Raw genomic sequence first — 16,186 nt, forward strand, 5'->3', positions numbered from 1 at the left:
CGTGAATGTGAAAGGGATGAAGAAAATATTCCGTATTTTTACGACATTAATTTTAAAGGTGTCAGTTTCATTCGTGACACAAAACAAAATGTTGTCTAACAAAAATAATAAAGCAAAAAAAAAACGAAATTTTTTTTTTGTTCAAATTTTTTGTTGCCTCCGTTTTTTTTTCTTAAAAATTTTTTTTCACTTTTCCCAACACTGAAAGAAGGTAAAAAAAAATTCATTCCATTTTATTCAAGTTAAGATTCTTAAACTTTGTATTTGGTTATTTGTTTTTTGTGTCTCCTCACACACTATCCACACAAGAAAAACAAAAAAATAATGAAGAAAAAAAAAAGGATATTTAAAGGATATTTAGTTTTATTTTTATTTATTTTTTTTTTCTGTGTATTATAAGTAAGATGTGGTACGATTATAGGTTCTTATGTAACATGTTTTCTTTTTAGATATGCAGCCAGGATTTTTGTCAATGTATTTCGAAAGTTTTCGGATTTCTTTCCTTTTCTTTTTCTCGTAAGGATTTCTTTTTATGCTTGTTTTCATTTCTAATGATATCATTTTAGAGAAGGGTGAACGAAAAAAGAGAAATCTTTGCAACCAAAAAATATTAAACCTGAACTTATATACGTATATGTATATGGCAAACTATTGTATGTATATGGAATGGTTTAATTTCAGATTGATTTAACTTGGGGCTAAAAAGTCATGACACATTGAAAGAAAGAAATAAATAGTATATTTAAGTTAAATTAGACGGTAAAGTGTTTATATTATAAATATTGAGAAACCGTTCGATTACCTACAAATATACACACATACTTCACAAATATAAGACAGTAAAACTCTTTTAAAATTAACTTTTGTATAGGAATGGTTTTATTTTATATGATGAATGGAAACTAAATAATTATTTTACTAAAATTTAAGATTATTAAATAATTTTTTGTAAAAAAAAGGATTCTACATTTTTGATAACATTTAAGGGGGCTATTCTTACATCTCTAGGGGTGATGTTAAAATTTTGCTTTGATTCACATTTTTTCACGAAAAATGTTCAGTATCCTAGAAAAAATATGTTTCGTAGTAGTGAAAAATAATCATATATTCTGAAAGAATTACTGAATGGCTCAAAGAAATTAATTAAAAATTTTTAAACTCCGAATCAGTTCGAAATATATATAACGCCTTGTTGAGGTATTCAATTGGTATAGCCGGTCGAAACTATTTACTCCGTGAATATATGAAGAAATTCTATAAAGCCACCAATATTAAAAAGAGTTTACTGTAAATTTAAAAATTATATTTTCAAAAAACACAAAACAAAAAAAAACTTTCAATAACATTCGTTTCTATTTCATTTAATATGGTTTCACACACATACACACACAAAAACAAAGAAAATACTGATTTGTTAGTGACATTTGATTGGTTTAAAATTTAATAAACAAAAAAAAAAAATTCAGATATCTTTATTTAAAATTTAAGTCAATACTAAAAATTTTTTTTGGGTCTAATGCCCATTATTAAAAAATGTGTAATCGATATGTAAAAATCTATATCATAATTTTTATAGCTTTATTAATCATACCACACAGAAATAAGAAAATTTAGATGGAAGATTGAGCTATCAAAATTTATTTAAATCTTCTATAGAAGATTTAAATAGGCAATTTAGTTTAGAATTTGTTGGTGGTAATCCGGAAACTTATTTTAAATTTCTAAATGAAATTTTTTAATATTCCATTTTTTATAGGGAAACTCGGCAACGATACCAATCTGAAAGGGGTGTCTATATGTAGGAGTGCTTATATTTTTAGGTCTACTTAAAACGTTTCATTTTATTAGAATTAGATGATGAAAGTGTTATTATAAGCATTTGATATTAATTTAAGTTAATAAAAGGAATAAATTTTTTAAAATCTTATGCTTTTTCAAATTAATATATTGCATATTTTTAGGGATAACAAGAAAATATTTTTTTCTTAATACTAAAGGGGGCGATTCGAAAAACTATCAACTATTTTCAATTGTACAGATGGGACTAATTAGACTCTATTTTGTGTAGATGGAAAAATTAGACTCTATTTTGTGTAGATTCCGCCTGGACGATGAGAAGACGGATATATATATTCTGTGTAACTGTTCTACTCTGGCCGTCAGGAGGCGCAAATGATTTGGGTGGGACTTTAGCAGTACTAGGGATCCCACGTCCAGGTTCTAGTATTATTGGGATATGGAAGAGCTACAATAAGCCATGACTGGTTTCTGTGGTGAGAAAGGAGAAGTTCTTTTGTCACACACCTCTTTGTGACCAAAAAATTTTTAATTGAACTCTTAATTCCTATGTACTAATTTTTATACTAATCGTATAAATATATTCTAAATTAATATTTAATTTAGAAGAAAAAATATATGAAATTAGTGAATAACTTCAAGAAATGAATTCATTTTTAATATGATTTTAATGCAAATTACATTGAAATTTTGATCATATAGAGTAATCCATCTTGAATTCATCTTTTATTTTAACTCAGCGATTAATGAGAATCAGAACAATAAAAGCACAATAGCGTGAAGAGCAGTTGAGTTTCAACAAAAATCATCATTATTCTTTTATTCTACATATTGCTATGAATACCAAATCTCACGGATTTTGAACTTCAATAACAGAACCCTCCATTTTTAGTTGATTAAACTTCCGAAATGCAAATATTCAAATATAAATTCTTTTCTAGCAACAACGCTGCTGGTGTATAGAAGCTTAAATAATTCTACTCTCTTTAAAACAAGAACAATATGTCATTACAATAGAAGTTTAAATAATTCTCATCTCTTCTCTCAATTCTCCAATAATCATTTTATTGTGAATTGAAATCTTTTAATTATTTTTAAATTCTTAATTGCAGCATTGCAAATTGCATCGTTGGTTTTGTTTAGAAATAATTTCACAATATTAAATTTATTAAATTAAATTAATAAATAATTGTCCTTTTATTTTTCTATAAATAAATTCTCTACATATTAAATAAGAAAATTATAAAGCAACTTGCAACAATTTTTTTTGATGTAATATAAATTTTTAACTAAATGCTCTAACTATACTTGTACACAAATATAAAAAAATATATTATGTGTAATAACATATGTGTACAGATTCGGTTCTAACTTGTCCGGCGCCCTACATCTACTTCCGAAAATGCGCCGCTCCGCCTGCTCTTTTTAAGCAATGAACAATATGCAATAAACATTACACATTTCGCATAATAATCATTTTCTCGCAACTTTATCAACTGTAATGCAAAATAAGTCATAGAACTAAAGCCAGCATGTATGTAGGTACATGTTAATTTTGCTGTAAATATAAAGGTAAAAATTTTTTAGAAACACGTACTGGAAAGAGTTCGAAAAAATTTAGTTTTCTTTTTTTAAGTTCTGAATAGCGTCCCGGTTTTGTAGCGCTCATTACAAGTGCTTACTTTTCATAGATGGTAGACCCGGCGCTGTATATGTTATATGTAAAAATATTTTAAGTTCAATTGAGATTTAAAATGAATGAAGAATTCATTCAGTTGTAAAGAAAGAAAAAAAAACATTACCTTTGAAAAAAATCAAAAGTGAAATGATGGAAAATTGAGTGATGTGAGCGAGAGTGGGAGTGATAGTGATTTTTTTTTATTTTTGCATATTTTCACATCAAATCAAATATGGTGGATGAGTTATTAACATGACAGAAGTTGAAAGAAACTCTTGAATTTTTTTTTCATTTCGAGAAAAAGACGAAACAAAAAGGAAAGTTTGTGTGTATATGTGATGCACATATGAGCAAAGGAGAAAAGAAAACATTTTTCTTTTGAAGTACAGAAAAAAAGACAAAAAGAAAAACATTTTTCTATTTAGATTGCTTTCATATTGTGAATTAGTATGATGAGAATTTTTTTTTGTTTTAAAATAAAAAAAAATTCTTTTGTAAAAAATTAAAAATCTTAAGCGATTCTTAAGACTCTTAGGAATAACCAAAGCTATATTATGTAAATAAACCTTAATTTATTAAAACTTCATATTTAATCACTTTTCTATTTTGGTATTATAGAGAATTTTGAATAACGTGAAAATTACAAACGGAATTTGTAAGTTTTTCCCTTCAAGTATCACCATAGAAAAATCATAAATTTTCAGTGTAAAATGTAAAAGTTTTTAGCGTAAATTTCTGGGTCTTCAAAGCTTTACTTAGTTTTTCGAAAATACTTTTTACACGAACTCAAAAATTGAAATTATAAACCCGACATGAAACGTCTTTAGTCAGTTTATTATTTACTCTATGAAGAAAAGACTGAATTTTCATTGTGAATATCTTAGTTATTAAATTGTGAGTAAATTTTTATTATTTTTACAGCAACAATTATTCGTGTGCACTAAAGTCGTTTAAGGGGGTTAATAAAATTTAATTATTTTTGAAAGTTGTAATCTGTTTCCTAAAATTATTTCACTAGGGGTAAAAGGGGTTTCGTTTGATTACATATCCCCAACTTATTTTATTTTGGATATTTTCTTAATTTGATGGCGCATTGAAGTCTTGCAGCTCCATAAAATTACACATTTGTATCTGGAGCAAGTATTTTTGTGACGTCCGAATTTTCTTGAGCCTTGCTGATTCCACTTAAACCTGATTCTTGAGATATTGTTTGTTTTTTTGAGAGTGTCTTCAATTTGTCACCTTCATTTTTTCAATTGAATTTTCTTGACAATGTCGAGGTTTTGTGCTTATTTTTTTAGTTAAATAATGATTAAGTAGTAATAAATCAGTAGCATCTAGTAGAAATTTAAGAGTTTTTCAATTGTTGAAACAAAAATGACTGCTTACTTCTGAAAATAATATTTTAGAACCCATTAAAATTGGATTTTTCTCAATACAAAATTTTTTGTTCAGTACGAATTTAAAATTTTTGTCAAAATTTTACTGAAAATATTAAATTAAAAAAAATACAAAAATTTTACTTTGTTTGCTTAATTTTGTTCAAATACCTTTAATAATTATTTTTTATAATGAAATTATTTGCCGTTTTATAAAACATACTCACACATGCATAATATACAAAGGAAATCATTTGCGTTTCAAACACATCAAAGGGTAATTTTGCTTTTTTCTTTATTAAATTTACAAAAAAATTTCAGATTTTTTTCATTTGTCACATGTGAAAAGTAACAAATAGAACAAATAGAACATATCTACATAATATACCTATAATAATATATCTATGTGTGTATTCAATAATTTTTCTATAAAAAACTTTTTGACTTCCGAACGTGTTTTTTATGACAAGTAAAGAGAAAAAAACCAAATTTTTACCTTCTTCTTTTTTTTTGAATAAATTTCAATAGAAAAAGGAGTGAATAAATCACACAACACCAAGCAAATCAAAGTTCATTTGTAAATATGTAAATTGGTAATATTTTGAAAACTCATATGGAATAGAGACGTTATAGAAATTGTCGCATTTTATCTATGATTTACGATTTAAAATCAAAAAGTAAAGAAAACAAAAATATTGCGGAATGACTCACGTGTAATTTAGTAAATGTTCACATGATTATGTTGAAATTTATACACAAACACATACATGCATGCTAGAATAAAAGGGTCGATGAAAAGAGTTTAGTGGAAATTTAATTTTTCTTATACTAAATTCAATTTTTGAGGCAAAAGAATTGAACAGAAAAAAAATTAGTGTCTATTTTTTTTCTTTCATTTTCCTTTGAAAATGGTGAAAATTCTATGAAATGGAAATTTTTTGTTAAGTCATCCAAAAATGTTCCCCTAAAAATTTAATACTTTTATAATTTGAAAAGGATAAATAGAAAATGTTTAAGGACGAAGCCGATTGATAAATGGGATTTTGAATTTATTTTTTCTATTTGTTAAATGAAAAGCTTATTATACTAAAAAGAAAATTTATTTTTGATTTTAAAAATGATTCATTGGAAATTCACTTTGTTATTCTTGCGTTAGTAAGAAAATTGCAAAAAGAAAAAGTATAAAAAATTATTTTAAAACAAAAAAATTTTAATAGGTTTTCATAGATTTTGTTCCAGAAAAATATATGAAAAAAAATATAGCAAAAATATTACAAGGAATTTCCTACATTTTGTGGTTATATTTTTGTGAGTAGACTATAAAATATACAATTAAAAATTAAAAATATATGGGAGTTGAGTGTTCTCTGAAAAATCGACCTGATTCTTACTGGAATTTTTAATATTAGCAAAAGTTTGATGTAAAATTGAACGTAAAATTCATGGATTTCATGCTATGATATCTTAGATTTTCATTTCATAATATTACAAACAGATTAATTAGTGTTAAAAAATATATTTACAAGAATTCTTGGTCACATTCAGTTACAGTTCAGTTCAGTTCAGTTACAGTACAGTTGCTTTATTTTCTCTGTGTCTGCTCGTCTCTGATGAAGACGAGGAAGACGTCTTCTTTCCTTCTTTTACGGTGGCCGGGACAACCTGTTGCGAGGGTCTTGAACGCGGCTCTTGAGCATTCGCCAAGAAATTTGATTAGTTCCAGTAGATGGTTTTTGCGCTTTGCATTACGTGGGGGTTTGCTGACTGTTAATTTGAGGATTGCCGATAGGCCGTCTTGTTGGCCTAAATATGGACTTCGCGATGGTGGCTGGGGTGCGTCATCCTTTTTTACTAATAGATCGAGGGTAGTCTTTATATAATTTATCAATTTAAATAAAGTTTATAAAAACTTTACTCTTTCTACGTCTTAATAACAATCTTAAATTTCAATCAAGTTATTAATTTTTCTATAATTTTTCTTTAAACTGTCAAGCTAACTGGATGAATAGTTAAACGTACTTAATACGCTTAATTAAGCTTCTGATTTAATAAATTATCGCAGGATAAAAATAACACGCACCCTTATAAAAATTAATTTTTTTTCTTATTATGTGTTTGGTTTTGTTCTTATAAGAAAATTCAATGAATAAACCGAAGGTTATTTAAAATTAGGGACATAATTAGGGTATATATAAAAAAAAAAAAAACAATAAATTTGTTAAAAAAAAATATTTTCTTATAACCCGCTATAATCATTTGCACAAAGAAATCTCCTTAATTTCTTAAAAGATAAAATGAGTTTTACCTGTTGAAATTTCCAAAAACTTTTCGAAAATAAAAATTAAATATTGACAAATAGAATTTGTATGTTGACGTGACTGTTATTTATAACATATTTGTTGTTTAAGAAAAAATAAAACAAAAGGAATTTGGGAAAATTTAATGAAAATATTGAAAAGCGAAATTCAAGATTATCAAAAATTTTGGAGAAAGTCTAAATTAAGAGAGATAAAATTGACGAATTCTGGAAAACATAGAATATTCTTTACTGTTGCAATATTCTTGAAGCTATTCCGAGAAATTTGATGCCTCCGTCATTCAGCTCAATGATTTGTATAACATTATTATATATGTAATACAAAATCCGCCTATGAATTGCGGGGTCAACATCAAACATCGGTACCCACGAAATTTGCGTTCACTCCTAGAGCTCAAGTATAGATTTAAATTTCTGATTTTGACCCCGACTCCAAATCCGACTCTGAATCCAAATCCGACTCCAACTCCGACTGTGACTCCAACTCCGATTTTCTAAAATTAAATTAAATAAGGATAAAATTATTATAAATATTATTAATTTGTTGCAGTTATTTTAAAATCAATTCGTTTCTTATAATTTTCTTTATAATTAAAAATTATATTTAATATTTTTTTTAGCAAACATTTTAAAAATTATTAAAAAGATTTAAAAAACAAAAACCAAACAAACAAACTTTAAAACAAAGAACAATGGTGTTAAAGTGATCGTCACAAATTGAAAAAAAAAAAAATAAAATATTTTAACTTCTATTTTTGAAAATGGAACTGAAAATGAAATTTTTTTACTAAATTTCTTCTGAAAAATAAAATAAATTTAATAGAATCGGAAAAGAGAAAATGTGCTTAAAGCCTTTTCAATACTAATTTCTTATCAAAAATAAATTCTTCTGCTAAATATTCAACCACTTTACAAAACAAACTGCTGCTTACTCTTTTAAAAATTAAATTTATACAATCAAATTAAACTGGGGTTGCAAAAGAAAAAAATATTCAAAATAGAGCAGGATACAAAATAATTAATTATTGATCGCTTGCATTCTTCACGCTGCTATCGCTTGCCACTTTTATATTTGCGCAATTATATACTTAACTGCTGCTATCAATCCTCCGGAATTCAAAAACAACATAAGAAAGCGTTCTTCAGCTGCACAACAATTACGTCTTGACACTGGTTTTGGATTATTTGAAAATTTTAATTATTTTCGAAACAACAAAAAAAATCAACTAAACTATAAAGTGAATTCTAAAATTTAATTGCAACTTTTTTAACAATTCCGATTATTTAAACATCAAACAACACAGTCTTGCCGTTTTATTAAAATATTAAAATATAAAAAGAAGAACATCTTCTGTCATTCAATTAAGTGGATGTAATTGACGTAATAATCAACATTGGCAAAATAAAAAAAAAATAAATTGGCTTTCTTTTTAAAAATTTAAAGCATTAGAAAAATTATTTTCAAAATTCTTTAAAACAAAAAATTTTCTTCCCTTCGTATTTTCGCAAGTATTTGGATGAGTAATAGCGCGATGGTTGCTGTAGCAATTTGTTGTATTTTACTATTATTAGCCGTATTTATTATTATTATTATAGTAGTTGGTCAACAAATGGGTGAACCTAAGTGAGATAAGCTTCAATTGGGGCCAGGTAATTATCCCGATGGATAGCAACGGCCCCCACTTTGTTAGTGTTTAATAAATTTTATTGGCAAAATTTTTATTTCTTTAGTAAATGTTTTTTAAATTCAAAAAGAAAAAAAAATAATATAAAAAAATTTTCGATAAAAATTAATTTATAAATTAAATTTAAAATTAAAGAAAAAAAATACTAATTAGAAAACAAAATTCTTTTTATAAAAATAAGATTATAAATTAAAAATTAAGAATTAATTAATATAATTGACATCACGTAGGTAAAAATTTTAAAAATTAAATTTTAAGGTTTTAGAAAAACAAAAAAAAGCATACAAACAAAAATCATTTTTAAATCATAAGAATTTTGAATTTTTATTTTTAAATTATTTAGAGGAAAAGAACAAACGTAAACCAAAAACAAATTAAAATTTCCCCAAACTTCAAATAAAATGAAAATATCATGTTTGAAATGTCATCAAACACCATGAAATGTCATTGAATAATGTGATGGAATTGTAATTTTTTTTTTGATTTTACACTCATCTTCGTTTTCGTTGCGCCGCGCTGCGTTATTCAAATTCATTTTTTTTGCATATCAACATTGTTGTCATTTCTTCTTTTGTCATACGTACGTATTAATTCTCTTTTTTATCAGTCAATATTTTAACAAGACAATTTCAAAAGTTCATACACAATATTGTAAAAATGGCATAAAATATCAAAAAAGCTTGAAAAATTTTAACGTATTTGTAGTACATTAGTAATCAATGGAAATTTAATCAGTTGTAATTCGCTATCAACTATTTAAAATTTTAATTAGTTTAAAAAAAAAATTGCAAAATTTTATATTTTTGGCTTCCAAAAAAATTTTGTTACAATTGTGTGAAAAAATCTTGCAAATGATAATTAAATATTGACATTGACAACAATTTGACAATTGTGAAACGTTTTCAAAATATTACAACATAACCAATTTCGGTATGATGTATGCGAAGTCGATGTACTGTTAATTTTTCTATAAAATTAGATTTTAAATTTGACATTTTTCTATTTCAAAATTTGACATTTTTCTACTTTTATATTAAAGAAAATTTGACATTTGTGATAAATGAAAAAAAAAAATTTTTAAAAATTTAATTTTAAATTTTGAATTCGTTGCTATTTACCTGAAATGTTTTACTTTTCGGTACTTAAACTAATAATTAAAGAAAAATTTTGTGACATAAAAGAAATTTATATGTCAAAATATTGAGTGAATTATTGTTAATTCAGTAAGAAAAAGTTTTCTTAAAACATTTACTGAAAATTTTATTTTAATATGACCTAAAAATTTTTATATGTAGCTTTTCATATTACGAGTACAAGTACGTTTGATGAAATATTCAAAAATTCATAATAAAAATATGAGATGTTCAAAAGAAAAATTCATTAATTCAAATTATTTCGGTGTCCTTGGGTCGCATTTAAATTTACACATACACACACATTTTTTTTATTCATAAAAGATTTTGTTTTATTTCACTGTCAAAATAATTTTTTATACAACATATTGCAAATGTATTAAATTTTTTTTTTAAGAAATTTTAAATAAAAATTAAAAATAATAAAAATATTTTTCTTTTTTTGTTTTATATTTCAAAAATTTAATGAAATAAAACAGCAAAACAACAAAACAAAAATAACAATAATAATAAAATAACAGTGAAGGAAGGAAAGATAAACAAGAATCTTATCATTCATAAAATTCAATTTAAAAATATACACACATACATCCTCGAACATATCACTATAAAAAATCTGATGAATGTTATATATATTGTTATACGCCTATTATAATTTTAATAAAATATGAAATTTTAGTTCAAAAATTGAATAAATATGAAAACATCGTGTGTAAACACACAAATAAAGACAATGACAAATAAAGACAAATAAAAAAAAATGTTTGTTTTCGTTTTGTCTTTAGGCCGCTTTTATTATTTTTTGTTTTTGGAATAAAATGGACGTATATTGAAGTTTTGCTAAAGCTGACAGAATCAGCTTTTCCATATCAATTCTTTTATATTATTTTTTTTCAATAGTAATCGTGAATGATATATGAATACTAAGTAAATAATCCTTTCTAATATTTTATAACTTTGACGAAATTTGTTATTGTCAAAAATTTCTTCAAATATTTTGTATTTTAGAATAATATTAACCTTTTCATTGTCACATTAAGAATAATACAGACAAAGTTTCTCACAATTTTGACTTCGATATTGAATAATAAAATTGGTAAGCTTTCTGGCAAATTTTTTCTTAAAATATTTTTACGCCCTCTATTCGCCTCTTAGTAAATAATGTCTGCTCTCAAATTGAAATTTGTTTTAAAAATGGAAGCAACTACTAAGAGTAATTTATCAAAACATTTTGGGGAATCATAACTTCTTAAAGTCGAAAATTCAAAGGAATACAATTATTTATTACTTAATATTCAAGTAAACGAATAAAACAGTTAGCAGAGTGCTGCAGATTAGTTTATAATTTGAGAAATTTTAAGACAGATGTTACTGTACACTTTTACATAATTTTCCAAATTTTGTGTTTTATAATTTTCATTCACAATAATTTTTTTTTTAAAAATTACTCATTGTTATAAATATTTTTTGTATTAAAGCATTCATTTTTTGTCAACTGATGGCATTGTTTAAGTAACATTATAAATTTCCCTATAATTTTACACCTTTTACTGTTAATTTAATTTGAAAATAAAAATATTTAAATTTTCTATAAAAATTTCACAGGTATTATTCACCTACTTTTCAATTTTTAATATTTTCCGACGCAAGCTATTAAAATTTTTATGTTTCAATTGTTTTACACACCCACCCGAATGTGGGAACTGAACAAAAAACTTGATTGAAATTTAAATTTTTTTTATACTTCATTATTGTTCGCATTATACACATTTAATATTCTAATTTGTATTTTTTAAAATAACACGAATTATGGAAAATATTAAAGACGTAATAATGAAAATCTCTTGGGGTTTCTATAACCTCTTATACTTTAAAATATTGCAAGGATAATAATTTTAATGTTATCAAACAGGCAATCTATACATCTTAAATAATCCGCATACATCTTATATGATATTCGGGTGAGACACAATAACAAGAAATCAAAGCGCAAAATAGAAAGTAAAAAAAAGATTATTATTGACACCGCCATTATCGTTTACATGCTTATTTCTTAAAATAAATACGAAAGAAAAAATATTCAGAAAAACACTATGATAATATTTTCTTTGAAATTATAAAATAGATTTCAAAAGAGATTAACTATGAGACAAAAATGACTTTTTATGTTTTCTTTCTATATACTACAGAAATACGCAGTTTAATGTCATATTTATGATATGAGCTATATATACTTGTATGCGATTATATCGTAGGCGAATTTATTGTTTTATAGTTAAGCAGACGCTCATGAAATTTAATAACTTACAAATAATTTATTCTAACATTTCTGTCACCCAAAAAAAATATTACTGTTATACAAGATCATTTTACATCATTTTGAAAAATAATTTTCATTTAATGGAATATTTTATGTGATTTTTGCTCTTATTTATAATTTATACGCAGATATAAGCCATTTACAGTGAAATATAAAAAGACACTTATATAAAGCATTTAAAATAAGATATAGAAGGATATTGTTTGCAGAACAGATTTTTTTTACAATGGATTTAATTTTAAAGAAAAATAGAAATTTGCTGTCATTTTTGACGTATTAATGCCAAAATGTTTTAATTTCAAATGATCAAAAAGTCAATAATTAGATATTGCTATTTTGAAAGGTTTTGGTGTATTTAAATTTGGTGTTTATTGTAAACGTACTTATATAATTTATGTCATTAAAGTTAAACCATCTCATAAATGGCAGAAGTTGAAATTTTGACATTTCAAGAAAATATTTTTAAAGTTTAATGATATTCTATAAAAAAAAAGGTCTTGTTTAATTAAGACAACGACTTTCCTTGTTAAAATTGAATAAATTCAAAATTTTGTCCCTGAAAGTATGCAATATTTTTTCAATTTATTGTCTTGAGCAAAATTTTCAATTTATTGTGTTTGTAAAAGCTTCCGAACCTTATACAAATATAAATTTCACTTTCAATTTTTCCATTCGTCAAATATTTCATTCTTATTGGGCTTTAATTTCATTTCGGAAACTTAAATTTTATATGGTATGGGTGAAGTAGAATAGTAAAGCATGAAGAGCTTTTGACAGACACTACTTTAGATAGTAAGCAATTCTGTCCCCTTAAATTTGTTCCACTCTACAAGTAGAAATTTCAATTAACTTCAAGGCAAATATTAATGAATAATTTTTACTTTGCTTTCATTCAATAATTTTGTATAAAATAAATTAATTTGTAAATTAAAGCAATCATCTTTTAAATAAACTCTTTTTGATCCATTTTGTTTTTCTTTTTATTTTCAAGGAATATTAATTATCTAAAATCAAGTGGGTAAAATTATAATTTATTCATATGCTATTAAAATATTATAATATTTTTTTTTTTTATTTAGCATAATATTTAAAATAAAATATATTTGCATATTTTTTATTTTGAGCATTAATTTCATTATTAATGCAAATGTGTATATATGAAAATCTGGTGGGATTCAGTTAAACTAAAACTATGTAGAATATAATACAATCATTTGTATACACGTATGGTTAATTTTGAAAATTTTTACATGAATTATACAAGTTATAATTTATATGTGAATGAAATCTGTTAAAATTTATCCAAGCATAAATTAAAAAAAAAAAAATTTAAATTCATAGAATTGTTAAGTTGTAAAACAATAAAATAGTTTGAAATTAAATTATAATATTTAATAGGCAGGAATTTAATTCACAATTGATAAATTTACTAAAGTAAGGAATGAAATTGTCTTTTCTCTTATAATAATTATGATTGTTACTATGTCATAATATTTAATTGTTCGTTATAATGTACAATTATGTTTGATATACAAAATATTCATAAAATGAACTGCTCAATCACATTTGGTTCGGTTGGAATATGATTATAATTTAAACGAATGTAATATTAAATACATTAGCAACACAAAAAGATTTTTAAAGCTATATGATTTCCCTATAATTTTCTACTATATTCCAAAATTGTACAGTAAAAATTTGCTTTAATTATGTGATTGAAAGCGACACCTTCATGACATATTTGAAATGTTTATAAACAAAAATAAATAATTATAGTGCAACATTGTAGCTGAGATAGCAACGCGAGTTGATTGAATTATTCATGCGTTTAAAAATATAAAAAATCATTCACAATAGCGTATATACATGATATTGAAGTATATGTGACCGACAGGCAATTGAGTTTTTAGTATATTTTTTAAATGCAGAGTATGTTTCTGAAAAAATAAATACCTGATTTACTGATGATATACGAATTAACAAATTAATTTTCAATTAACCAAGTTAATAATAAATTTTCAATAAAATTATTTTATTCCGCGATATTTGATTGTTGAAAATAAAATTATTAATAATTAAAAGAACTGTGGATCTCTGAAACCATTAAGGAACTTTCTTTATTATGAGAAATTTTCTTATTTCGACCTGATTTATACAGCCTAATTAAAAGCTAGTTTATTTGTTACAATTAGCTCACATGTACAAGTTATTAATTTTCAAAATTTATATTTGATAAGCATAATGACAGTTCTCTCTGCTCACATCAGAATTTCATTTTTCAATTGAACAGTCAAAATTTGAAAACAATTAACTACAATTTATTTTTTTATTTTAAAATAATCAGGAATCTAAGCATTAATAATCAGAAATTTATGCATCAATAATTAAATTTAAATTTTAATAAAATGTAATTTTCTCCCCATATCACATACGATTGTTCTTCTATTAAACTTTAAAATCCTGTTGTGGAATGGGAACACTGTACCATTTTCACATATTTATTGTACATATAAGTTGTTTAATTGAATTTTATAAAAATTTCATTAAGAAATTGAAGAACAAGACCATTTTAATTTAACATTTTAATTTATTTGCAATTAATTTAATTAAAAATGTAATGAAATATAAAATACAAATACAAAACAAAAAAAAATGGAATAATTTTTTTTTCCATTTCCGTTACATTAATTCCACTTTAATAAACTCTTTTATAACAATATATAAAATGTTTTAAATCAATAATTCTATAGTATTGTGACTATTGTATTTGCTCACATTGTTCAAAATGCTCATATATATGTATAGGTTTGCATATAGCTAAGTATACGAATTTGAATAACAACAAATTTAAAAATTTGTTAATGTACAATAGAGTGTATTAAGAGTGAACTGTTAAGAAGAATATTTTAACATCTTGATCATTAAAAAATTTTACAAGTATTTTGAAAATATATTAACATTCGTCTGCGTTTAAAATTTAATTCATTTTAAACACTATTTGTACAATTTGAATACTAGCTGCTAAGTTGTAAAATTTTATGAATTTTTGCTGACATTTCTGAATCACTGTCTATCTACGTTAAGATAATGCTTAAATGCTTAAATTTTACATTGCGGCAATTGAATATTTCCCAGTACAACCCGCAAAAAATTCATATTTAGACCCCAAAACAGGCTCTTTCAATTATATAGATTTTTCATTTTTAGACAACTCAATTACAATTTTTATAGAAATTCAATCAACATGAACCACTGTTTCAAACATAAGCAATCAAAATATGTAATGCTTTATTCTCGCTCTCCCTAAAATGGGGCTCTTATTATATTTTGTTTTCGGCCTAAAAATATAATAGAAAAAAAAAAGTTGGTAGCAAAAAATATACGAGTATTAAAAACGATCTTCATTATTAAGGCTTTTTTTTTGTCTCTCTGTGTAAAATATGCATACATACTAATAGTTATATATATGCGGATTTATTATATAATAATAAATAATGAAAGTAAGTAGGTGCAGGCCATATATAAAATTGTATATATATATACATGAAAATTTAATATTCTTTTTAAAAATCCTTGAAACTTTGAACACATATAAGATTACAAAAAAAATTCAGAAAAATAGTTAACAATTAATTACATACTCCATTCTTACTGTTATACACATCCAACTACATTATAATGTGTAATTTATATGACATGGTATACATATATTTGTAAGTTTCAGATAAGAACGTATACATATATACAATGTGGGTATTAAAAAATTTTCATGGTAAAAAATACAAGGAAAAGAAAAAAAAAACACAACATCGATTCATTACAATTGTTAAAAAAAAGTTTAAATAGCGCGATTGCAACTGAATCGTAAACAAAAAAA

At 24.4% G+C, this 16,186-nt stretch overlaps 1 protein-coding gene across 1 annotated transcript in view; it reads left to right on the forward strand.

Moving 5' to 3' along the window:
* The window catches only part of LOC129607062 (uncharacterized), a 90,933-nt gene extending 78,258 nt beyond the window's left edge, over positions 1–12,675 (forward strand). Inside the window, exon 2 of the mRNA XM_055517766.1 lies at positions 7,792–12,675. Coding sequence (XP_055373741.1) covers positions 8,689–8,799 — 111 coding nt within the window. The 5' untranslated portion in view covers positions 7,792–8,688 and the 3' untranslated portion in view covers positions 8,800–12,675. The remainder of the gene's footprint in view (positions 1–7,791) is intronic.
* Positions 12,676–16,186: the final 3,511 nt, after the last annotated feature.

This window comes from Condylostylus longicornis, unplaced genomic scaffold (genome assembly GCF_029603195.1).
Source record: "Condylostylus longicornis isolate FDR11 unplaced genomic scaffold, ASM2960319v2 ptg000026l, whole genome shotgun sequence".
Lineage (NCBI taxonomy): Eukaryota > Metazoa > Arthropoda > Insecta > Diptera > Dolichopodidae > Condylostylus > Condylostylus longicornis.